The 26,774-nt window shown below is 47.8% G+C and overlaps 1 protein-coding gene across 7 annotated transcripts in view; it reads left to right on the plus strand.

Moving 5' to 3' along the window:
- Positions 1-26,774, plus strand: part of ZFAT (zinc finger and AT-hook domain containing) — a 204,346-nt gene that overhangs the window by 46,531 nt on the left and 131,041 nt on the right. For 6 of the 7 annotated variants that reach the window (XM_004431048.3, XM_087447421.1, XM_087447419.1 and 3 more), the window contains one exon: positions 5,101-5,352. The exons of the other annotated variant lie outside the window; for it this stretch is intronic. In XM_004431048.3, coding sequence (XP_004431105.1) covers positions 5,101-5,352 — 252 coding nt within the window. The remainder of the gene's footprint in view (positions 1-5,100; positions 5,353-26,774) is intronic. 7 annotated transcript variants of the gene reach the window in all.

The following is a 26,774-nucleotide window of genomic DNA, read 5'->3' on the forward strand; positions in this document are numbered from 1 at the left end:
TTTCAAGTTAGAAACTGAGGCTCAGGGGATTTGAACTCAGATTGGCCTAACTCCTAGCCCGTGTTCTCTGCACTGCACATATTGGCTCCATTCACGTGTCTAGCACTGATCTGAGGGCCGCATGACTCAGCAGAAAGATCTGGGCCGGGAAGAAGGAAACCTAGATCCTAACTCTGCGAGCTCAGCAGCAAGTTCTGGAAAATGTACAAGCCCCTGAACCTTTGGGATTCTCATTTCTTTTCCTATTGAGGAAATTACACTTGCTACATCCATCTCTTAAGGTTTTTATGTGGATAAAATGAGATAATAGCTGAGGAAGTACTTTGCAAACTTAAGTGATGTACACAGATAAAAGGCTTATGTTATTAGATTTTTCATAATGTTGGGCTATTTTTTCATAATGCGCACGTTGTCTTTTTTTGTGTGTGAGAAAGATTAGCTCTGAGCTAACATCCGATGCCAATCCTCCTCTTTTTGCTGAGGAAAACTGGCCCTGGGCTAACATCTGTGCCCATCCTCCTCTACTTTTATGGGACACTGCCACAGCATGGCTTGACAAGCAGTGCATAGGTCTGCGCCTGGGATCCAAACCCATGAACCCCAGGCTGCCAAAGTGGAGCGTGCACACTTAACCGCTACCCCACTGTGCTGGCCCCTCATGTTGTCTTTTGATTGAATTTAAAAGCCTTTGGCCGATTCTTTCTGTCCCTTGCTGGTTTTTGGCCCTGAATCTGCAAGGACGATTCTCTGACTATGAGGAGGTTGTCCCCAGACTGTGGACCTGGGACAGGGTTGAGATGCACTGTGGCTCATCCTTTTCTTCTTATGAGAAACTTGGGACACAGGAAATGACTTGTTTTCCAAATGCTTCTTTTCCTATTGTTAAACAAATGAGGAAAGGAGACAACTTAGGTGTTACAAACAGACTTTATTTAACTTCATGGAGTGGACAGTCTTTATTTGGAGAACTGCAAAATGGGGTGGAAGGCAGGAAGCTTTTATAGGATAAAGAATAAGGAACAAGGAAGGAAGTAGAAGCCCAGAGGTGGCTTGGCGTTTGGGGATTGGTTGACTAGGTAGACTGCATTTCTGGTCAGGTGGAGCATTTACAGGGACACAAGAGTTATCTAAGTTTCAGTTTGCTGCCATGGCGCCCTGGGCAGGAGTGGCTCCATCTTGGGCCTAGAAATTTAATTCAACACTATCATTAAGCAACTGATCAAAATGTATTTACTTATTAAGTATCTACTACATAGCCAGCTCTGTTCGAGACCCTGTTGGACCCGAGAATTAAAAGGCAGCTGAAACCTCAGGGTGTATAATACAAAGTGGGGAAAAAGAAACACACAGTCAGGAAGTGTGTCTGTGAGCTTGCACGCCACGTGTGTACCTCTCACTGTAAATGTGAGGCAAGCTGGGCAGGTGGACGTCCCTGCTAAATAGCTGGGACGGCCTCATGGAGGAGGTCCTGAGATTTGAACTGGGCCTGAAACGTTAGGATTCGAATTGGGGTTTGGAGTCTGATTGAGGGTGCAGGAGGTAGTCACAGGCCGGAGGAATAGTACAGATAGGTAAATGGAGACAGGGATTATCGGTGCATATTTAGGGAAGTCTAGAACATCACACTGAGCAGTTGAGAGAGCGGGCGTGGGTTCTGTGTGTGTGTGTGTATATGTGTGTGTGTGCGTGTGCACGTGCACTCAGGGTTAAACCACATGAAAGGGCCTAGAAAGTCAGGTCAGAGAGTTGTGGGACAAAGTCATCCAGAATGATGGAAGGTTCTGGAGCTAGGGAATGTCCAGTGAGACAAGGAGTGGAGGCAGAGAAAGCCTGGAGCAGAAGGCTGGAATCTGGAGACCGTGTGCAGGGATCTAGGTGACAAAGGTGCCCTGAGAATGGAGAGGGGACTTACTGGTCAAACATCTTTAGGGCAAACTCCATGGAGTTCAGTGGCAAACTGAATAAAGGAATTCAGGGAGGAGGAAGAGGAATTGGAGGTAACTCCACAAAAATGTTTGGATTTAGAAGTTATAAGATTTTCCCTGTCCAGTTCCAGGATTCTCATCTCTTCTATAAAATGTGGATAGTTGACAGCAGCAACTCGTTTTCAGTGCTTAAATTATTCCAAGTTCATTTATGAGTATTTCATTTTTAGCTAACTAATTGGTCTTGAGGATCTGAATTATGGATGTAGCAAGATGTAAGATTAGTTTTGTCACCATTGTGGTAGAGGCTTTCCAAAGCTTTCAGGGCTGATTTTCTGTTTCTTCCTTGACAGCCAGGTTGCACACTGCTTGTCAGTTTAATTCACCAAGATTTATCGGGTGCCTGCTGTGCAGGATACCAGGTTAGGTGCTGGGGTGGATGAAAAATAATCAGAACCAGGACTGTGCCTCCAGGGAGTCCCCAGTCTGTGGTTGAGGGACACCCAGATAACTCCCGCGTCTGGCCAACTGTGCTGTGCTCCTCCTACGTGGCAAGCACCGAGTCTCGCGTACCGTGGGCACTGTGGTTGCTGTCGCGTGCTCTGGCACGTCTCCATGCAGAAAACGCTAGGTTCCCTGTTGCAGTGAGTTTGCTTCCGCAACTTAACCCGAGGTTAAGTGCTCGGTTCTCCACAAGCCTGCTATGTCTGCCCAAGATTGCTGACACTAGCCACAAATTTGGGAGTCCCCAAGGCCACCCCTACTTCTGATCAGCTAGCTACAAATTTTGGGGTCCGCACAGACTCCCTCAGGCTTGATAGTTTGCCGGAATGACTCAGAACTCAGGAAAGTGCTGTACTCATGATTACAATTTTATTATACCAAAAGAGTACAGATCAGAGCCAGCTAAAGGGAGAGATGCTTGGGCGACATCTGGGACTGGGGGGCTTCCAAACGTGGAGCTTTTGTTCCTCTTCCTGGCCCCTGGTGTCCTGGATGCTGTTGCTTCCCTCCAGCTGTATTATGTCACAGGACTCGAGGATTTCCAACCAGGGAAGCTCACCCAAACCTTTAGTGTCCAGAGTTCTCATGGGGGCTCGATGGCATACTGCCTGTGTGGCTGGCCTTCAGTCTCCACCCCTCCTGGAGGATCAGGCTATACCTCCAGTCTCCATTTCCTCCAGAGGTCAGAACTGATGTGACATGTTCCAGATCCCCCATCATAAATCACACCGTTAGACTGTCTGGGGGCCAAAGTCCCCAGGCAAACAGATGCTCCCTTCACGCAGCACATTCTAGGGGCCTAGAGGTCACCCCCAGTAGCCGACGGCGGAGGCCAGACCTCTCACCAGGTGAGGTTCCTTCTCCCCATGGAGCATCTCGGAGGAGTGGCTCGTCCTCAGACTTCCGTAAACCGGTATGCAATGTGTTTCTGCAGCTGACATGCCATGTGGTGGGTGTTTTACAGCCTCTCCACTAATTCTGTTTCTCTGACTGTTAATTGCTGCTTCACTAGGTTGTACTAGTACATGCTGTTGTAAACAATAATAAGGAGGAAAGTTTTAATGGCTTTGAAGTAAACCATTTGTCCGTACTCTGTTTCGTATTCCATTCCCTGCCTCCCCCTCCAGCCTCCCATACACACCGGCTGGGCCTCGTGTCAGCACAGCTTTTGTTCTCCTTGGTGACATCCAGTGTGGGCGAAGGGGTCAAAGGGTCTTGTGCCCTTGTTTGTTTCTCCATTTGCCTTCCTGTTCTTAAGCACTTTTTCCTCTCCTCCTCCCCCTGTCGTCCATACCACGCCCAGGGAGATGGAGGGAAGGCCGTGACTGTGCTGGCTGCCCTGGCTGAGGAAGGCTGTGGTTTGGATCTCTCAGGCAAGAGTGACTCACCCTGGCACCGCAGCTCAGCAGAAGCTCTGCTCCCGCAAGGGCCCCTCTCTCCCAGCTCCTCCCCCATTCTGGTGCCCCACTCCCTGAGTTCTTGGGGCCCCTGTGCCAAAGCGGGCTCCTCTGTCCAGAGCCCATGTTGTCATGCTGCTCTTATCCTGCACACTCTACTCCAGGACTGTCCTGCCTCCTCTGCCACTGTGGCCTGCCTGTCTGATTTGGGGGCACAAGTGACCTGCCTAGAGGTTTCTCACGGTGGTAGCGGTGGGTGTTGTGGCTGATGCTCTCCTGTGCAGAGCCATAGCCTTAGAGAGAGCAGGGAGGGACCTGGAAGACGTCGTCATTCTGCCGGTGACCATCCCCCCGAGATGGTGCTGGAACCTAGACCCCCGTCCTCCACCCTGACTTTCAGATTCAGAGAGGACTGCTGAAATGCTGTGTCTCGGCCAGGCAGACGGCTCTGACATTGGGGTGTCGGCGAGGCAGTGCCGGCTCCCTTCCTGGCATCTCTCCTGGTTCCCTTCAAGTCAAGTCACCTGAGACCACACCACTCCAGCTTCACACGGATGGCATGATGCTCCCTGACCCCGCTGCCCCCTCTTAATTCCCACCTTCATCCTAGAGATGAGTGCTTTAAAGATGAATGCTAATTAGGAAGAAATGCAAGTTGTAAAATGAATTGAAACTTGCTCCTAAGCAGCTCTGATCATGGCATTTAAAATCACTAGGTCGCTAGGAGACTTGAAAAATATTGTTATTGTCTTTAGTCCCATAATTTGTGGCTTTAGATTGTAATTATTTTTCGTCTTTTTCATCAGAACAATTTCCCTCTAATATGCCTTGAAATAATCTGAATAGTCGCGTAACTCATTAAGAGCTTGAAAAGCTAAGCAGCTTTTGAAAACCCTTTGCAAAGAAGTCCTTAAGCAGTTTCTGAGAACTGGATTTAGAAGGAGGTGGTGGTTAACAAGAAGCATGATTTGTGAACTGGAGGCCAACGATCACAACTTAAAATCCTCCCCACTTGACAAAAGAAGAATGTGCAAGGGTTCTGATAAAATGATATTTTACAATCAGAATATTACAAAATCGATTATATATTAGCATATTGATGCAAAGATATTAGCACTGAAGATATTATCTGCAGTTTTTAATTTCTGGAACTGCTTCAAACTTTGTTTTTAGTAGAACGTGAAACTGAGCGTATTCCCACACGTGGAAGTTGAGTGCGTGCCCCGCAGTGTCGCCTCATATGACGGCATTGTGTCCTCCTGTTTCCTTGACAGAGTTTTCGGTCATGAAGAGGAAGAGAGGCAGGCCTAAGGGGTCCACGAAGAAGCCCAGCGCTGAGGAGGAGCTGGCGGAAAACATGGTCAGTCCGAGCGAGGACAGCCCGCCGGCCCACGAGGAAGGGAGCAGCCTGGCTCCCAGCAGCCTGGAGTGCAGCAAATGCTGCAGGAGGTTCTCCAACACGCGCCAGCTCAGGAAGCACATCTGCATCATCGTGCTGAATCTGGGCGAGGAGGAGGGGGAGGCAGGTAAGCGCCGCCCAAGGGCTGAGCGTGGCGGTTTCTCACACGGGGATGTCACCGCTCTGTCAGTGTTTACTGGTTCAGTTGTTACTTGCAAATAGCACATATTTATACAAGTCGCACCTATCTGGAAAAGTGCTTATTTTTGCAATGATCGCAGACACTTTCTGTAAGTAATCTCTGAATTGAATGAGTCATCCGGTTGTTGATCCCCACAGAGTGCAAGTCACGGAGTGCTTTAGTAGATGCTCTGGGGATTGGTTACAGAGAGGAGAGAACACAGTCTCCACCCTTGGGGAGCGTACCTTCTCGGTGAGATGGTGGGATTTTAAAACGCGAAATGTTAAAGGATAGGAAATGGTCAGCAGCAGACAGCGTTCTGCTTGAAGTCAGGAGTGAGCCTGGTGTCACAGTTCGGGTGGCATTTGGACTAAAGGAGGGAGGATGTCTTAGTGGATGCATGGGTCCCTGTGAGGGACCTTGATGAGCCAGCGGTGGCTGAGGACTAGACTGTGGCAGGCTTTCTTGAAGAAAATAAAGAATATTGAGTGTTCCCTCCACATAAGTTCTTGGCTGGGCTTCACCTCTGAAGCAACTTCTAAAAGAGGCTGAAGGGGGGGTGAACGTGAGCTGGGAATGACATTGCTGTGGTATAGCATATCTCACAGACGACCTTCTAGGAGGAATGAAATAGCAAGACTGCACCGGAGAGGTGAGGACCCCTGCTGTGGGTCCTGTTCTTGTCTGGTTCTTGCACCATTTTTGAAGTCTTCAAACTATGCCTGAGAATTTAAGAAGTTCCTACTGTGTTTTGTACTATGCTAAGCATGTTATGTGGGAGACAGTTCTGGTTAAGAACATAGGCTCTGGAATATGGCTGCCTGGGTTTAAATCTCAGCTCCAGCACTTACTAACTTCATTCTGCCTCAGTTTCCTCATCTGTAAAATGGGAATGAAAAACAGTACTATCTCATATGGTTGCTTTGAGGATTAAATGAGGCAGGACTTGTGAAGTGCCTAGAACAGTACCTACCATATCAAAAGCACCCAGTAAATGTTAGCTATTATGTTATTTATAGCAATATGGAAACAGGAATATTGCCATCTTTCCTGTTTTACAGATAAGGGCATGTAGACACTGAGAACTTAAGTAATTTGTCCAGAGTCCCTTAGTTAGCAAGGGAACGTGGCCTTTGAACCGAAGTTCTTAAGTCTTTTACTATAATCTTCTACCAACAGTGAAGCAGGACTCTTGGTATGCAAAATCCTAGCACAGATTGGGTGAATTATTGAGTAATTCATCACCCAGTATTTACCAAACGTCTAGGTTGGTGGCCACGGCTCCTTGCCAACGTGTGTGCAAATTGTAGAAAGTATAAAATGTGTCCTTTCCTTGAGAGAACTCCTCAGGGTGACTATGCGAACCCTTGCTACGCTGTGTGGGCTAATGCACATAATGGATGAGGATTCAGATAAGATAGGTCAACGGGAAGGCGGCTGTCTCAGGATGGAGTGTGAGTAATTGCCATGTGAGACATGGAGGCAGGGGTGCTGCGACTTCAGAGGAGTCGGCATCTTATTTCCCAGCCTAGTGTCCTTTTGGCAAATAGTTTTAGAAGTGAGGTGGGTGAGGGAGGAAGGGTTCGAACACACCTCTGCTGCCTCTGAAGCGCTAATTTCTGGTGGATTTGTTAACCACTGGACCTGCGTATGGAGTTGCTCTCCCTCACTCTCTTGTTCCCTCTCTCTTGCACACACAAACACACACATGCACACCCCCCACTCTCTTTTTCTCGCACAGATAGTTAAGGGTGGTTGCACTGTAGTCAGAGGGGCCAGCTCTAGCCATCAAGGTGGCTGTTTGTCCCTGCCCGAGTCCTGAGAATCCGAGTCTCCCCGGTCATTCAGTGCTGTCTTCATGAGAATCTGTTCTGTTTGTGCCTTCACGCGATTTATCCCATCAGGCTCCTTCTGAGACACTCCTGGGCTTCTTTGCAAAATTATGGTTAGAAATTAGGGATTTTGCTGTTTTTCAAAACATTCTTGCTGCTTCTTCCGCCAGACCTCAGGCCTAGGTCTCACGTGCGGCAGCCTGAGAAGTTCATTCGGGTCTCTGGATGTTCCCCACTCTGCACTGCCCTCAGGGTTTTCTTCCTAAAACACAGTTCTTCAGTGTCTCCCCCTCATAGTAAAGTGCAAACACCTCACCTGGGTATTCAAGGCCCTCACCGAAAGGATCTTTCCATAGAGCTCCATGGCATCGTTTTCCATGACGTATAATATTCCATTGTTTGTATCAACCATGGTACAACTGACGAAACTTAGGTTATTTCCAATTTTTTGCTGTTATAAATATTGCTTTAATAAATATTCCTATTTGTGTACGTATATGTATGTGCTTATGTGTGTTTATATGTTATGTGTTTATGTCATCTACAAGTCTTTTCTTGGTAGACTTGTATTGTTATTTTTATAGGATAAATTCCTGGGTCAGAAGTGTATTACATATTGCAAAATTCTCCCTGGAAAGCTTACACCGATTTAGATTCCAAAAGTGTTTGAGAGTGCCTATTGGATATTATCTTTTTTTTTTTTTTTTTTTTTTTTGCTGAGGAAGATTAGCCCCGAGCTAACATCTGTTGCCAATCTTCCTCTTGTTTTGCTTGAGGAGGACTGTCCCTGAGCTGTCTTCTGTGCCAGTCCTCCTCCACTTTGTATGTGGGTTGCTGCCACAGCATGGCTGATGAGTGGTGTAGGTCCGAGCCTGGGATCCAGACCTGCGAACCCGGTCTGGGCCTGCGAACCCTGCAGGGCCACTGAAGTGGAATGCGCCAAACTTAAGTACCATGCCATGGGGCCAGCCCCTGTTTGCTTTTTTAATACCAGTAATGATACAGAAAATACCAAGAAAAAAGTAAAAATAATCCAGAATTTCACTGCCTAGGCGTAATGACTCTTATACTGTATAAAAAAGAAAAGACAGATCCTTCTCCCTTCTTTGTATACCCACATACATTTTTCAGAAATGGGGTCGTACTTAACGTTCTATGATCTTTTTTCACTTACTAATATAGCAGATAAATTTTTCATGTCCATATTTTTTATTTAACAAGCTGTTTTGTAGCACTTTCTATGTTACAGATACTGTTCTCAGTGTTTTGCAACTGTTAGCTCATTTAATTTTCATAGCAACCTTAAGAAGTAGGCACTATTATTATCCCCCTTTTACAGAAGAGAAAACTGAGGCACAGAGAGGCTGACGAGTTTGCTTAGATCACACAGCCCAAAAGCGGCGGAGCTGGATTCTGAACCCGCTGCAGTATGGCTGCAGGGTCTGTGCTTTTGACTGCTGTGCTGTGCTTCCTGACCAAGAGCACTCAGTGAATGTAGAGTTTTGTCATTTTTTTTTTTTTTTTCGTGAGGAGATCAGCCCTGTGCTAACATCTGCCAATACTCCTCTTTTTTTTGCTGAGGCAGACTGGCCCTGGGCTAACATCTGTGCCCATCTTCCTCCACTTTATATGGGACGCCACCACAGCGTGGCTTGCCAAGCAGTGTGTCGGTGTGCGCTGGGGATCCGAACCAGCGAACCCCGGGCCGCCGCAGCGGAGCGCGTGCCCTTAACCACTTGTGCCACCGGGCCGGCCCTGAGTTTTGTCATTTTTAAGGGCCACACAGCATTTCATTGTATGCATGGGCCATAAATTTTCCTTGATCAGTTTCCAGTTGATTGACATTGAGGATTGTTTTTAATTTTTCTCCCTGATAAAAACAAACAAACAAACATTACTGAGGTGAATGGCCTTGAGCAAGCATTTTAATTTTATTTATTATTGTCTTTGCTCTTATGCCATTGTTACCTTAGCTAAATACCTAGTAATGTAACTGCTGGGTTAGTATGGCATATTTTACATTTTGGCACGTATACATGTTGTCAGACTGCCCTGTAGTTGATGTCTATCAATTATTTTTCCGATTTTGGCTGTGTCCTCGTACCTGCCTCTATCCTCTTTATCCTGGGTTGTGTCAGTCTTTATCCTTGCCAAGCTCTTATACGAATGATGTTCTTTATTTTCATTTGCGTCTACTTGGTCACTGGTGGTTTCTCTTGTTACAGATTCTTAGGGATTTGTGTTTGTATGTGATTTGGGATGTCCTCGTTCATCCCCCTTACTTTGGATTGCCATAGATGCTGAAAATATTTTCCACACTTGATCATTTGTCTTGGAATTTCATTTGTAGCATTGCCTTTTTTTCTTTTGCATTTTACTGGAGTTTTAAATATCTATATTGTTGCTACTGTCAAATATTTCTTTAAAATTTTTTTTATCATAGCTTAGCACACTTATCTCTACCGCAAAGTAATAAAAAGCATGCTTCATTATATTCCTCTGTTTATCTGGTTTCATTTTTTTACCTATATCTTTGATCCATCTGGAAATTGTATTTTTCTGAAAGTTGTGAAGACAATTATATATATATTTGATCAATAAATGTGGGCAAAGGAATTATCTTAATGCATGCAATTTGTTAGATAAAATATTTCAAATCGTAGTGTCCACAGAGAAAATAGTAAGGATCTCGTTCAAAGTCTACGAGACCCTTTATTTTTTTATTTTTTATTTTTTTAAATAATTTTATTTATTTATTTTTTCCCCCCAAAGCCCCAGTAGATAGTTGTATGTCATAGCTGCACATCCTTCTAGTTGCTGTATGTGGGACGCGGCCTCAGCATGGCCGGAGAAGTGGTGCGTCAGTGCGCACCCGGGATCCGAACCCGGGCCGCCAGCAGCAGAGCGCGCACTTAACCGCTAAGCCACGGGGCCGGCCCCTAAGAAACCCTTTAAAAAGTAAAACTTCGTATTGAAAATAATTATGGCTTCACAGGAAGTTGCAAAGATTGTATAGAGAAGTCTCATGTACTCTTGACCCCGTTTCCCCCAGTGGGTACCTCTTACATAACAGTAGCAGAATGTCAAAATCAGGGCATCGACAGTGACATAACGTGTGTGTGTAGTTCTGTGTTATCACACCTGTAGATTTGTGCAGCCACCACTGCAGTCAGGAGCCTGAACTGTTCCATCACCAGCAAGACCTCCCTTGTGTTCCTGCTTCATAGTCATCCCTGCCCCACTGCTGGCAACTACTCATCTGTTCTCTAATTCTGTAATTTTTTCATTTCGAGAATCTTATATCAAACGAATCACATAGTATGTGACCTTTTAAGATTGGCTTAGAAATGCCCCTTTTTACACAAAATTTCATAATTGGGGAAGTCAAGGTCCAGACATGATGATTATCCAGAGTCACACAACTCATCTGAGGTAGGGTTGGGTACCATCCCATGTCTCCCCGCTCCTGCCCTGCTGCCAGCCCTGCTCTGCCACATGTGTGTCTTAAAACTAGTCTCATTTCTACTTCGTGGATGTAGATTTTGTTCATTTCAGTGTACCTCTGTCAGCTTTTTCTCTAATCTTATAAGAAATGAAAGTTCTACCCTGTGTGGTCCCGATGTTTATTTTCTACTCTGTAATTAATTAGGCAGTCTCTTCTGCAGTGGCTGACAGGCACAGTCCTTTCTAATAAGATTATCAGCTTCCTCCAGTAATGAGCTGCATAGAAAATGGCTTCGTATTCCATTGATTTGAATGACTTAAATAGACTTTAACAAATACCAAGTGGAAAGGTAGAGGCTTTGGGTGTTTTTCCCTTTCTGGCTAGTGTTGAAGCCTCTAAAATATGCAGAAATGACCTTATGCCCAGCTGCCTTGTGGCTGACATCCATGTGATGCTCCACGTTCCCTGGTTTGCCAAGCACAGTATTACAATTTGGAAAATTCTCGCATAATTGTTTTAATACATGCTCTGTAAGGAGCAGTTTAGTGACATTTCAAACAACTGACCTTGACTCTTTAGCTTGTTAAAACAATTAGAAGAAAACAACAAGCTTTTCCCCTATACTGAACCATGGCAAGTTAAAATAACACTTTTGATATGTATTCAACATTTATTTATTTTATTCTGCATTTGAATAGTAAAAGAAACCAGGAAAAGAGATTTTTTTTTTTAATGCCATTATGTGGAGCAGCTGGTGTTTTTGAAAAACATTTTGCAGCCTACAGAAATCAATATGTCAACTTTATAAAAGTGACTTAGGAACCTTTCTGAGCTTGTTATTTCTGTGGTCATTTTATACAAGGAGAGTTGCAAAAATTCGATCTTATTCTTGTTAAATCCTTCCTAGAGGAGACATGGCATTTATTTTATGCACCTATAATCTTCATGAAAATTTTTTACAACGTTTCAAGAGCCATCTACCAGATTTGCGTTAGCAAAACAGCTGGCTTGATAATAGCTGCTATGATTGAAAACTGTTTTGAGTGAGTCGTGTTTGAAAATTTGCAGGTGGGAAGGTAGTGCCGTGTTGGTCCCTGAATATAACTCTTCTCTGTGGAAAGATGGATAACGGTAATGTCTGTTTCTTTCTGCTGCCTTGTAATCCCTCCCTTAATCTCTGCACTAGTCAGGTGAGTGGAAACCTGGTGGTCATCTAGTGCAGGGGTCTCCAGCCACACTCAGTCTTCCGCATGCTTGGAAATGTGGGGATTTGCCCTGGCGTGGTTAATATTCCCTTTCTGTGACCCCGTCTCGCCCCACCTGCCCCTGCCTCTCCCGCTGCTCCTGCCCCTCCTGCTTTGTGAGCTCCTCCTCTTCTGCTTGTCGCATAACTGATGCTGATTCTGTCAGTCAGTGTAGAACAGGTTATGCCCTTATAACAAGCCTCCCCCAAATCGCAGTGGCCTAGCATCATGAAGCTTTCCTTCTTGTTTGTGCTGCACGTCCACTGCAGGTCTTCAGGCACCTCTGCTCACTCAGGGACCCACGGGAGAGAGCAGCCACCATCCTGAACATAGCTGGTCACCGTGCAAGAGGCGGGAGAACCCTGGATGTTTCCCCTTGGCCCAGAGTGACATCCGTCATTTCTGTCCAGGCAGTTCCTTGGCCAGAACTGATCTCATGGCCCCCCGACTTTAAGGGCCAGGAATTGTGACCCTGCTGTGTGCCCAGGGTGGACGAGAACTGGAACTGTTTGGTGACTGGCACCAGTGACTACTGCATGCTTCCTATTCTTTTCCATGGATTCCCCCACCAGCTGTGTCCTGGTGACCTACACATACCCTCCTTGTCCAGACCCTCTCTGGAGCCCGAGACCAGTGTTTCCGTTTGGGTGTCCCACCAGCAGTGGAAGCTGTATGGCATGTTCAGTACTGAACTCATTGTCTAGCTCCTTATACATGGTCCTCCCATATTCTGTCTTGGTGCCTGGCCCCGCCCTCCGGATGTCTCAGCCGGAAACTTCTCCCTCACCTGTCTTGTCTGGTTGCTTACCACAGTCAGCTGACTTTTCCTGCTAAATATTTCTCCAATCCTTCTCTCCATCCCTGCTGTCATTCTTCTGGGTCAGGCCCCATCATCTCTTACATGGCCTCTTGTAACACCTCTGGTCTGCCCTTAACACTTCAATTCACGCTCTATGTACACCAGTGATTTGCAAACGTATCCTCAATAAATATTCATTTATTTACTAACAAGTTGAATTTTTTAAGCTGGATAAGCATCTATAGAATTCTTACTATGGGTCTGCCACTATTCTGAGTGTCTTGCAAATATTAATTCATTCCTCTCCATAAAAACCCTATCAGGTGGTTATTCTTTTTATTCCCACTTCACAGATTAGGACACTGAGGCAAGCATCCTCTCTGGTGTCTCACAGTAGGAAGTGGTGGACCTGGGATGGGAATGCAGGCATTTTGGCTCAAATACATATACTGCTGTATTGATATGTTATAGACGTTATAAAATGTACATAAAATACAAGTTTCAAAAGGCTAAGGTAAGAAAGGTAAAGAGGAGTTCTATTTTCTTCCGGAATTTCAGTGGATTGTCTTAGGCGTCCCGGTGTGTGCCCTCCACTTTGGAAGCCACGGCTCTCCCTACCACTAGAACCATCTTTCTGAAGTGCAGACTGTTCACATCCTTCCGTGAAGGCAGCCCACCATTACGCCCGCCTGTTCAGAGACAACCCTAGCTCCTTAAGTGCCTGCTGGGTCGTTTATGTATGACTTGGCTGCCGCCCCCCCGCCCCATTCCCTGATTTCTTACCCCCTCCCACATTGCCCACCTCCAACTCTAATGAACTTCCAGAGGCTCCAATACTCTGTGCTTTCTTGGTCTCTTGTATGTTGTTGTTTTGCTTGGAATGCCCTGCTTCCCTTTGCCCTCTAAATAACGCCACTCGTCTCCAGCCCCTGAGCCTGCAGGCCCCCTCACATCTCTCTTTCTTTGCACACCTGTCTCTTCTCCATGGAATACTGGAACCCTCTCTTGTGCCAGAAAATTCCTGCCCGTCTTCAAATCCCAGCCTCATTCGCGTCTGTGAGGCTCGGCTGGTGTGCTCTTCCATGTTCTCAGCCTCTGCCTCCCCGCAGCCCAGGCTTCTTTCACTGCGCCGTGTGCGTCCAGTTGTGATGCCGGTCTGTGTGTTTGTCTCCCCACGAGCTCACAGCTCAGCAGGCAGGACCCCGTACTTTCACCAGGGGCTGGCACCCTGCAGATGGCATAGAATCATCCATCTCTCCCTTTCTTTGCCAAAATGCAGAGCCAGACTCTCCTCCTTGGTGGATTAGGCATAAACGGACCAGGTAACTTACTTGGTGTGGTATCTCACTTCACTATTCCATCTCTGCTGTCTGAACAGGGCCCGGCAGATGCATATGCTCAGTGAGTATCTTCTGAGGGAATGCACAAATCCTCATAGAGCGGAAACTGGGACTGTGCGGTGTCTCCTGGACAGGAAACCCAAAGTTAGTGAGTTTTATAACTTCCGCTTTCCTTTCTATGTGGAGCGGGTCAGGTGACATGGATGAGGCCCCATGTCTGTGTTGCTGGCTGTCCGACTGGCCATCCACACCGGCATCCGTTCATTTCTTGACTCAGTGGTTGCTTTGCTTCTCTTTTTCTTCTACCCCCTCTCCTCACATTTAGAGTTTCGGCTGTCATTTTTTTCACCTGTATTGAGGGTTATCTGTGCAGGTTACCTCTCATTTGCCCATGCTACTCAGTCATCTGAACTAGAAAGCTGAGTTGTCCTTAGTTCCTCCTTTTGCCTGTTCTGTAAGCCTCCTCCCAGCGATTCTCGAGGCCCAGTCTCTTCCCCGACCTTCCTCCCTGCCCCAGGCCTGGCCTCCTCTCTTGTGGGGACTGTTTGCAGCAGCCTTTGGACTGGTTGCTCCACTTCTAGACTTGCTCCCTCAGCCCTCTCTTCACAGGGCGGTGTCAAATGCAAAGGTGACATGTCACTTTCCTGCTGATGTCCACTCGTGGCCTCCCCTCCCCAGCATGGAGGGATCTCACCCTGTCCTTAGACTGGACTGCTTCATCTAGGGCCACTGCCTCTGTGTGCTTTTTGCCCCACTTGTCCCATGGATTCTTTTGTGCAGGCAGCTTTTTCCTCCTGGAAGGCCTCCCTCACCCCCTAAGCCAGCTAGCTAACTCTTTCTCATTGCTCGAGGCCAGCACTGCAGTGTAGGCAGCCCTGGTAAACGTCTACTGAGTGGAGATATCTGCGTGTGACCTTACTACTCTAGTAGCTTCTGATACTTTCAGTGAACTACAGGTAAGTGATAACAGGATACATTACCAGAGTTGTTTAGGGAAGGAAGAGAGTGCAGGACCTACAGCCTTGAGCCCATGAGGAGTTGCAGGAGGCCCTGGAGATGGGCACTGGATGAGCAAGATCTGGGTATGGGTCAGGCTGCTCATCTTTACAGACGTGTGTGTACCTGCTTCCAAAATGTGCAGAGGCGAGCCAGTCCAGAACTTCCCATAGGTCTGTAGAATCTCAGACCTGGGTCAGCGGGACTGTGATGCACACTGGCCCCAGCTGGGCTCCACGGTGATGATGATGCCTCCTTTACTGTGTGCCCACCTGTAACAGCTGCTGTCAGGGTGCTGAGCTCTATTCTGACCCTCCTGCTAGACATCAAGGTAGTGCTGCCATCTCGTCCCGTAGAGGAAGAAACAGAGGCTCTGCTAGGCGAAGGAAGTTGCCCGAGGCCAGCTAGTGATTATATGAATCCAGGTCCCTTAGACTTCTGAGCTCAAGCTCTTGTCATGTGGATCCAGCCATCTTCTGGATGCTGGTCCTCCAAATCTCCACCCTGGCCCGGCCGAGGGCCACCTGAATGAAAACCTCCGGCCCTGTCAGTAATTAAGTCTCCCAACGTGAGACATGTGACATAAGTCAGAAACAGCTGCCACTGTGTGCCTCACTCTCCCTACTGCTGGCTTGCTGTGACTCTTGGGTAACCAATGGCACTCAATGCCTTTTCCCTGGTGGGGGCAGGGAGGGGAGAGGAGGAACTAACAAAATCCCACCCCAGCAGGAGTTTTTGCCAGGACTTTTGAAGGAAGACATCCTTGTTCAGCATCTTGGAGGCCAGCGTGGGGCTGTGCTGCTCTCAGTGACCCTGTGGTGGAAGCCTGTTCTGTGGGTGCAGGAGTCAAGGGAGCAGCCCCATTGCGTTTTCCATCTGAAGTTATGGACTGCTTACTGTGTCTGGCATGGAGGGACTTGATAGGGTCTGACGGAGCCTGTGACACGGTGGGCCTTTGCTCTAATTAATGGTTCCCCAAGACAAGTAGCTGCTATGTGTTATGACCCCTGTTTTGAAAAGGAGTGCTTTCTTTCACAGTGACAAGCCCTGAGAGCTGGGGAGAGCTGGAATGGGCGGCCCATGGCCCGTGGTCCAACAGCCTTTAAAGACACATTTGCTGCTGTGCTTGGTGCTTCCAGGCTGCCGAGGAGGCTAGCTAAGCAGAGGGCTGAGTGAGATCCCTGCAGTGGCAGACTCTCTTCTCCTTTTCCTCCTGCTTACTGGGCTTATGCTGTTGTTGGGCACCAAGCTAGACTTTGGGGATCAAAGTTGAGTAAGACGAGTCTCTTCCCTTGAGCAGCTGCATGTCTGGGGAGGAGGACAGAGAGGTGAATAAATAACAAAAGGTGGTGGAGGGGTGAACTCAGTGCACAGGGGACAGGGCAGGACCATCCATCCGTGGGGTGCATCCTGGAGGGCTTCCTGAAGAGGGGGCCATGAACTCCCTTTCTAAGGATGACTTGGCATTGTGGGGGGTGGGGAGGACATGGGATAGGCATTTCTCTCATAATGGCTCATGCAAAAGCCTGCAGGTGCAGGGATGCGGGTGCATTTGAGGAATGCTGGGTAGTTCACTGCAGTTGGTATGTGGTGAGAATGTGTGATCTCTGGAAGATGAAGGCCTCCTGTCTTACATACGCTTATTTTCATAGCTGTCTCTCTATGGGGACACTGTGCTGGAAGCAGGTGCTCTCCTGGCCTTCCTCAAAGCAGGAGAGGCAGGAAGATGCGAGAAAGCCTGAGGGAAGAGGGAGAGCGAGAGTGAGGCATATTCAGCAGGTTAGATAGAATTATTGCGGGCTAATAAGTTTCTTAAACTGCTGTATTAGCAGTGTGGAATGAATTGGTGGCAGAGTCCCAGAACATAATCCCTTATCAGTCTGCTGTTCTGACAACTGTTCTGGGCCTTTTATTAATGTGGCTGATAACACTTGACTCTCTAGGGTGTTCCGAGATTTAATTAGTTCTTGGGCAATTTGGAATAGGTACTTTAGAATATTAGTGCAGTGTTAATTATAAATGAATGCGTATGAAGTAATTTCTACAAATGTATGGTTGCATGTATAGTTAACTCTTCATCTGCCCATTACCAAGCCAGCCTGCCTTGTTTGAATGTTATTACGTGACGGGACTCTGTGAAGTCCTGTGGGTAATTTCAAGGGTAAAAACACAGATGCAGATCCTTCTGGCTAGGAGTGTGGGGTTGGGGAATGAGCAGCATCCCTCCCAAAGATGCTTCTAGGAGAGGAGGGGATGGTGAGCAAGGAGCAAGGAGATTTTGAGGTAAAAGGAACTTACTTGAGAGATTTTGTGTCAGATGGGCTTTATTTTTCTCAGCAAGGTCAGAGAGGCTCATCAGAGTTAAGGGTGTGTGTGTGAGTGCACGCCCGTGTGTGTATGTGTGCATGTGTAGTGAGGGGCTGAGAAAAATGGGAATATTTTTGAACCCCCGCTGTAGGTCATTCATTAATCCATCAGAAGCATTGATTGAGCACCTACTGTTTGTGGACCAGGCATGTGGTGGTTGCCGGCTATTTGATGTTGAGCAAACAGAGGTGTGTGCAGTAAAGTGGCTCAGAGTTTAGTGGGCTGGGCAGAAAATGACACTGACCCTTTGGGGTAAGCATGATGAGCACCTGTACAGGTTACACAGGGTCTTAAGGGAGCTCAGAGAAGGTGCTTCAGAAGCAGCCTGGGAGAGCAGGGTGGTGGTCAGGGAGAGCTCGGGCAGAGGTTTGCAGGCCACATGGGCCTCATATTCTAAAGAGTGGGGGTGGAGGTGAGGACGGAGAAGAGGGGAAGAGATGTGCAGTGCCAGCACTGGAAGAGGGAATAGCGTTCGTTAAGGCTCAGAGGAGCCCTCTGGCCACACATGGTCAGTGTGGAGATGGTGTAGGAGGCTGGCGCCGAGGGCCAGTTGAGGGTCTACAGTATCTGAATTCAGCAGTGGCAGTGGGGGTGAAAAGAAGGAGCTATTCTAGAGCTGTTGAGGAGGTGTGATTCCCAGGACCTGCGCAGAGGTTGGAGTGGGCAGAAAGCAAGAAGGAGCGAGTGGGAGGTGGCCTAGGTTTTGGCTTGGGTGTTAGACTGGAGGGTAGCCCCTGCTAATCTTAAGAACCCAAGGGAGAGGCAGGTTTGGGAGAAAGAGGATGAGTTAGTTCTGGTCACATGTTGAGTTTGGTGGACTGTGGGAGTCCAAGGGGATGTTACCACCTGGGTGTGGTGCTGGCAGGAGGGCTGGGCTTGAGCACTCAGCAGGTGAGGGCACAAGTGGATGGTCATCAGGGGACTGGATGGAAGCAGAACAAAACAGCAAGGGCGGCCTCCTGAGGGCCTTGCTGCTGAGCATCTAGAGGGCTGGGAGAGCAGGAAGGTTGCCTTTACGGGAGGTAAGGATGGGTCAGCAATGGTAAGTGATGCAGGGAATTAAATGAGACCAAGGCGGGATAAAGAGTCATTGGTCCTGGGAATGTGCCTTGTACTGACCTGAGTAGGAGCCATGTCAGTGGAAGATGCTTGAAATGGGAGGGAACCAAGATAAGATTGGGGATGGGAAGAGGAGTCATCTAGAGACGACTGAAAGGATCACTGCATGGAGCTGGCAGGGTGCAGATGGCACACTCACGTTGGCAGCTTGAGAGTTTAGTACAGGGATTATTCGTAAAGGTGTGGGCAGGTTTAGGTCCTGGAGGAAGCTGGGAATGGCTTGAATTGAAGGAAGCACAGACTTACCGAGTTGTTATCACCCTAGGTAAAGAGACAGGAGGGGAGAGCCGTCACCTGCGCTCCAAGGGAGAGCGCTGTGGCCTTTGGTAGAGGATGATGTGAACCTGAGATGACAGGGCAGGGAGGGAGCCTGGAGGATGAACACACACCCCTACTCTGCTCCCTCCCACCTCCTGCTGGTGCCTCCACTGGCCAAACCCAATGGAAAGCCAGAGAGCAATGGAGCTCCTGTGTGACCCTTACAGGTCAGCCTCTGGGAGCTGGCTGGAGAAGGATGGAAGGTGGGCCTGGAGGGGCAAATGGGAACTTCCTAGAACACCTGGTACACTGGATTTTTGCTCATTACCCTTAAAATGGGATACATGCTTGGTCTCTGCACCTTAAGCACCGCTGCCTCCAGTTTTGTAGTCAGGACACCTCCCCGAGTGTGAGGTGCCGGGCACTGCTGTAGGAGTGGGGGCACTCAGCACCACGGGGCGTGCACACCCACCTGTGAAATCTCCATGCTGGGGTTTGCATTCCACATTATGCAGTGTCATCGCTTTTTAATATGCTGTCTTTTCAAAAGGAAATGAAATATAAAGAATTATGTTAATGCGCTGGGGTTGAAGAGTAATAATGCACAGATGTCAAGAAATTAAAAGTTATAGTTCCCAGAACGTCAGTGACTCGGCAAAACACACAGGACTGGGGGAAGTGGGAGGGATGCACTCCGCTGGGCTCTCCTTTATCAGCACAAACCAAACAGAACCATAAGGAAGCGGTAATTCCAGCCTCAGACCTGAGTTGGACGTGTGCATGTGTCTTTAAGTGTGAAATCATCGGCCCCACGTTCAACCAGTGTGTCCTGAGGCTGACTGTGTGTGCTTCACCGTGCGAGATGATTCTGTGACCCCTCCCTCACTTGAACCTCACAATGACTTGTTTTGTAGATGCGGACCATAAGTTTAGAGTTCCAGATTGATCCAGCTGGAAGGCAGAGGTTGGGTTTTAGCTCATATACCCTCAACTCCACCATGGCAGCTCAGAGCAGTGGCTGTAGTTAAAGTGGTATTTGACACAGCGCCTTGCCCATCCTCATCCAGTAGTTTTAAGGCTTTTCTAGGGCTCTTCAGAGGTGCTTGTGACTGAGGATGGAGGGATAGGGAGGGCAGTATGAGGGATGGCGAGGGGAGCTGGCGTGGACCCACCCACCTTAACCAGAGAAGTCGCACTCTTTTATTGATTGTTTACATTGACATTGCCTAAAGAATTCACTTGAAAAAGGTCCTTTCGCTGAAGAAAATGTTTGAAAACCACAATCCTAATGCAGTGACGATCAAATCGGATTCAGACAGTGATGCAGCATGATATGCAATTTGACGGACGACGGCTCTTCAGCTGAGGGCCTTGTATTCTGGAAGAGCACATTTATAAGAGCCTTGGAGAAAAAAGTGAAACATGAGAAGATTGGTTAAAAAGGCACACGGTGCATATAATAGTAGAGTTGCAGGTGCTAGTTAATGTTGACGAATGTCCTTTGCAAACTGTAACGTACCACTCAGAAAATAGGGTAGTGTTATTATGGTGATATAGTTTATCTTCCTCTCATGATTATTAACTAAAGGAAAATACCAGGCAGGCTTAGACCACTGTCAAATGTTTCAGTCTGAAACCCAGCGTTGCTGATGGGATCAACACTGGTCTTTCCTGTAACCTGGCTGGCCTACCCAGGGTAGGGCCATAAAGACCTTGTTGGGTTTGATGGCAGCCAGTCTATTCTGCCTTTTAAGATCTCAGACAGATTTCAGCTATTGATCTCACTAAAATTACGTCCTGTTTTCTCTTGGATAAAGAGTCTTTTCTAGAGCTCAGTGAAGATATTTTAGACATTTAATACAATTTGAAGATAAAATACTACCTTAAAATTAATTGTGTGATTAACACATGTACATGAAGTAGGATATTTGGAAGATGGTTCATCCTGAAGGCAGGATCTAGAAGACTTGGAGTGTGATCTGGGCCCTCCCTTCCCTCAGCTCCATCAGTGTCTTTATTTTCCACACTGGGTGTATTTATTAGAAGACGTCCACCCGCGGGCCATTCCTTGTCAGGCCCTTAATGTAGGCCCAGAGGCTCAACCGGACATTCTCTGCAAGGAGGCTGAGTAAATTATCCAGATTACCCATCGGCATCAGCCTGGGGCCTGGGTGTCAGCTGGGGCTCTCTGCCTGTATCCTGCCAACTCAGGAGGGCCACTTTTAGCCAGCCGTGTTTATTGCCAGAGAGTTTAGTCTGTCTCCATGCAGGGAAGATAGACGTTGACCCGTTTGAACAGAACCGAAATTCTAGTTTTCTTCGCTTTCCAAGAATTGCCTCTTCATAGCAAGGAGCGTGGCTGCAGAGCGGAGGAACTGGGCATGCCATCGACAAGCCATAATGGGACTTTAAGTGCCTGGCCCTGGATGCAGGGGGTTGGAGTGGCAGTCTGTTGCACCAGGGTTGCCAGCTGTGTGATCGACCGCACTGTGCTTTAGTGCGGGCAGGCAGGCGGGACGGCAGTGAAGTGGGGCTGGTCATCTGCATAAAGTGATCAGGAGCAAATGGCCTCTACCCACTTATGGGGACTTAGCTGAGGTGCACCGGTCAGATGCCAGCCTTTACTTTCCTCAGTCAGCCTTCTGCACAGGTAGACCAGGGCCCCATCAGAGAGAGATGGGGAGGAGGGAACTGGTTGTTTAGAAGCAGTCAGGTGCTGTGGTGCATGAGCCACCTCTAAGCAGAGCACCTTTCCCCATGGAGAAAGCAGAATGATGGTCGTGGAAGTCACTTCTCGGCCCACCAGCCAGGCCCATCTGTCCTCTTGGCTGCCTTAAGACGATATTAGGCTTTGCCTCTCGACCACCACCTCCCACCGTGGGGCCCGGCTGTTCAGTTAGTTCCTTTCCATGTGTGCTTAGTCTCAACTTCTGCTCCTGTGTCCATCAGAGGCAGGAGAGGGCAGTGGGAAGTGCTTGCTTTGCAGTTAGACGGACTCAGGTGTGTAGCTAATAAAGAACAAATAAATTCTGCAGTGCTTGGATAATTTCCAAGTTCTTAGCTTTTTCTTCTTTGCAGAAATGATATTTTGTATAAAGAAGGACACTGAGAAAATTTGGAAATTGGAGGAAAGCGAGAAAAGAAAGCTTATAAAGAGAATGTTTTATGAAGTAGTAAAGAATTATTGTTGAACTTGGTATTAGAAATTCTCTTCTTGGAAGAGCAATACTTGACATGAATACTTAACCAGACTGAGGAGAGGGTAACTAGTAAGCAGGCAGAGAAACTGAAGAGACAGACTTGAAGTCAGACCCCACATTGACTTGGCCTTCACAGTCACAGCCAGGCAGAGTTCTGCACGTGAAAGTGAGCATGTCCACAGAGCCTGGTGGTTTAATTTGCCTTGAGTTCCAGCAGTGTCAGGTCTGGAGTGAGTGAGTGTCCCCACAGTATGCCCGAAGAGCAGACATATCCTAGGATAGTTTGGATGGGGAGTCTGGGCTGAGAGCCAGGACTTGGCAGAGGAGATTCCTCATGAGATCTTGAGATTCTCTTCTCTGTCGACTCCCAAAGGACCAAGGATGCTAACAGTGGGACCCACGCTGATTAAATCACTGTTACCTCTAGAGACTGGAAACCAGAAGTGCAGCTCTCTCCTTTGTTCTGCAGCATATGCCACACATATCACGTCCAAAAACACCAGGGTAGGAGATTGGAGTGGAGGGAGAGGCTGGTGAAGAGGACAGCCTGGGTAGGAGGTGGGGAGAGACTCAGACGTGCTTAATACTATGCTTCTCTTCTGTTGCTGCCTTTGCAGAAGGTCGAGAGGGGCTACTCTGCTCGGCCACTGGACCAGAGTGGCTATCTTCAAAATGCTCTTTACTCTGCATGTTTCCTATAAAGCTCACGGCGATGGCTTTACTCATGGTAGCCATGGTTGAGACTGTCTACAGTTTATTGAATCAAGCCAATTCATTCAAAGCTCAGGGGGCCCTCCTGTCTGTCCAGGATGGGTTGGGCAGGGCTGCTTGTTTTTGTCACCGTGCAAACTGTGTATGTGCTGCAGTGGTGGGGTCGCTGTCCTTGGAGTGATTGACAGGTAGTGTAGACAGCGTTCCTTTGAAGTGGTTAGGTAACAACTGCCTGATGACAGGCAGTTCTACAAAATGACTCCCAATGTCCCATCTGCCCCTGGATCTTCAGTGTCACTGAATCTAGATTAGCACCCAGACTTTTTACTGTTATTGTTAGTGTGTTACTGTATCATTGCCTAAGACATTTTTAATTTTAATTGTTGTTAATGCTAGCTAGTATGTTATGTTATATATTTATTTAATTTGAATGGCAGAGATGTTAAAAGAATTCAAACACTGCCAACAGAGGAGGGTTTTGTTAATTGTGAGAACGTGAGGGTGGGGCTTTCTCACATTTCTCCCCATAGAGAGCCATGCTCTTGCTCTAGGCAAAGTCCATTCTGAGAGGGTTGTATGGAGTCATGAACCACCAGATGTCAAGGAGCAGAGGTGGGGAAGCTTCTGTTCAGAGATTGTCTCTGGCAACTAACTTAATTTTCATCTGGTCTTTATGGTTTCTAAAATAAAGCCTGCTATGGTCTGAATGTTTATGTCCCCCCTCAAATTTGTCTGTTAAAATTCTAACCCCCAAAGATGATGGTATTAGGAGTTGAGGCCTTCGAGAGGTGATTAGGTCATGACGGTAGAGCCCTCATAAATGGGATTAGTGCCCTTATAAGAGACCCCAGAAAGCTCCCTTGCCCCTTTCACCATGTGAGGACACAGCAAGAAGTTGCTGACTATGAACCAGGAAGGGAACTCTCACCAGACACCTAGTGTGCCGTTCCTTGATCCTGGACTTCCAGCCTCTGGAAATGTGAGAAATAACTTTTTGCTGTTGAAGCCACCCAGTCTGTGGTATACTTTTAGAGCAGCCCGAATGGACTAAGTGCCCATCGGGGTTGACTGCTAGGACAGATGGATGAGAGTAGTCATGAAGATGTAGTGTGGTGTGAAGAGTCTTCAGGGCAGTGTCCCAAAAATGTTTCCAAAAGATAGAGAAGATGAACATGGATGGGATGTTTAATATGTGTCAAGGGCTTTCACATAAATTTTGTTATGTAATTCTCACAGCAATCCTTTGAGGTCCATTTCATTATTTTATTTTTTATGAGGGATTTTATGGTGATTAATCACTTTTCTGAAGTCCCACTGTAAGTGGTCGAGTGGAGTCCAGTGCTGGCCTCCCTAACTCCGAATCGCAGTGTGTCCCCCTCTACCTCCTTCCTGTCTTCCCACTCGCAGGCCCCTCTGCCCTGCTGCGTATGGGCCGGCCACTCTGCAGTGTGCTCCCAGCACAGCTCCACCAGCAACCATGCTTGAGGTGGAGACCGAAACCCATTGTGTAGCTATTGAATTTCGAAAAGAAAAGGAAACTGGAGGAAATGTAGACATTACCTGGGGGCAAAAGTGAGAAAGTTTAAAAAGTCAGTAACTCAGAGGAGGCAGGAGACTATTTAAAGTCACTTCATGGAAGCCATGATGCAGTTGAGCTGAGGTGCTCGGGAGAGCGCGCCCCTGCATGACTTCTGGGCTGGGCCCAGGAGGCGGTGCAGTGGAGAAAGGCGACGTAAAAGTGCAAAGAGGGGCCCAGGGAGGATGCAGGGACATTCGTGAACGAACAGGGCAAGTGGGGACGAGGATTTCAGTGTCCAAAAGGGAGTGAGCTCAAAGTTACCAACAGGACTTTTATTCAGATGTCCTTCTCTTTTTCCCTCCACCCTCCCTGCTTTCCACAGACAAGTAATGAGCACCTACTATGTGCTCGAAATGCTGCTGGGAGTGAAAACTAGGTAGTAGTGCCAGCTGGGATAGGGCTGGGCATGGGGCTTGTGAAGAGACGGCGTGCAGGAACGCGATAGAGAGCCCGTTATTTCTCCCCATAAGACACTTGCATTTGTAGTCCAGTGTCTCATGCTCTGTCCCTCCCTGCCCTTCCTCCACCTCTTGGCTCACCCTTCTCATACTCGGGGTTTTACCCAGAATTATTTGCTATTCCTTGACTGCACACACTTTTTCTGTGGGATCCTTGTTCTTTGCATAGTGCTTCCGTCCTCAAGGAATTGATTAAGATCATCTCCAAGAATCATTTCTAAGGCTGCTCAGTACAGTGCCTCCATGTGGTGCCTGAATCAGTGGGAGAACTCAGTGTGGAAACTTTGGGAGCTCTGGAGAATGGAATGTAGCTCGCATGGGCTGAGGATCCATGTTGCATGAGGCCACGGAGAGTTGATGAAGGACTTGGGGGCTTGGAGGTGTGCATTTGGGGTAGTCTTGAATGGGGAGAGTCTTAGCTTATGTTCCCCTGGAAGCAGCCTTGGCTGCAGGCAGTCGAAGGGTTGGGGATCTCGGGAAGCAGGAGTGAAGGACTGGGGAGGGTGGGACAGGGAAGGAGGAGAACCAAGAATTTGTTATTGGGCTCACTGCTGTGGTCAGTGGGGGTTTGACTCTTCCAGGATCTCTCCCAGAATTGTCCCCCAAGTCAGGAGCCCAGAGCAGTTATGCGCAGGCTCCCATCCCTTGTTGGTTGTGGGTTGTCCCCCACCATATTGACCCTTGTTCACGTCTGGGCAGCAGGAGCTCAGCTAAAATGCTAAAAAACGCCCTGTGCAAGCTTGAGGTGGGATGCTGGAGTGCAGGGTAAGTCTGACCTGTCCACCGTAGCTGCTGCAAAGTCGGGTGTGGGCCATGGGGACACAACGAGAGCCCCACTCTCAACATAGGCATTTGCAATGGGGAGAATCAGAACCCACACGGCACAGACCAGACGCTGGTGGCCGTAAGGAGGATAGAAGGTGTACATCGTCCTATCACGCACTGTCTTACTCGGCTTTCTCTTTTACTGTCTCATATTGGTCATTCCTTCATCTTTTCTCCCTGCCATCCTCCTTAAGTAGGAGCTCCATATCCCTATAGCTGAGGGTCTTAGCATTTAGAGATGCAGAGGTTGTCTAGTCTGCCCTCCCCCGTGATTCAGAGTCTTTCCCACAGCATCGCAAATGGTATTTGAAGCTTTCTTGAAAACCTTCCTCAGAAACACATCTCTAAAAACCACACCTTCCCTGTTGGACAGTTCTCACTGTTGGAAATTTCTTTCTCCCAGCTGAAATCTGTTGCTGATTTCTGTTCATTGGTCCTAGCTTCAAATTTTGAGCACAACAGAGCAGGTCTTCTTTGTTGTCTAGGTTACGCCCTTTATCTGGTATAGGCCTATGTTAGGCTCAATAAAATAACAAGAAGACAGGGGCTGGCTCGGTGGCATAGTGTTAGAGTTCACATGCTCCACTTCAGCAGCCTGGGGGTTCGCGGCTTTGGATGCTGGGCGCGGACCTACACACCATTCATCAAGCCATGCTGTGGCAGTGTTCCACATACAAAATAGAGGAAGATGGGCACAGATATTAGCTAGGGACAGTCTTCCTCAAGCAAAAAGAGGAAGATTGACAACAGATGTTAGCTCACCAAATAAAGAAAAAAAACAAGAAGACATGGACTTAACCTCCGGGAGGTCACAGTACACAAGAGGCATCTGGACAGATAATTACAAAGCAGTGTGGGAAGTCCAACTGTTGATATGTGTGTGTGTGTAAATCTGAGCTGCCTTTCAGTTTGTCATTTGGACAAGCAGGGACATGTGGATTGGGGTGTTGCACATCACATGGACCTGTGTGCAAGGTCGAGGCTATAGACAGCCTGGGGTGGTTGGGTCAACGTGTAGTTCAGTATCATTGGAGCCCAGAGGGATGAGCAGAGGAGTACATGTGGGTGTGTGCTTGGGAGTCATGGCCTTGAGGGTGTGGGGATGGTGGGAGAGATGATTTATGGCAAATCTTGGAGGACTTGATCTAATACTTTCTCTTAATGGAGATGAGAGGGAAGCCATTAAAGAGTTTTA

This window comes from Ceratotherium simum, chromosome 23 (genome assembly GCF_057802395.1).
Source record: "Ceratotherium simum simum isolate JZ-2026a chromosome 23, ASM5780239v1, whole genome shotgun sequence".
Lineage (NCBI taxonomy): Eukaryota > Metazoa > Chordata > Mammalia > Perissodactyla > Rhinocerotidae > Ceratotherium > Ceratotherium simum.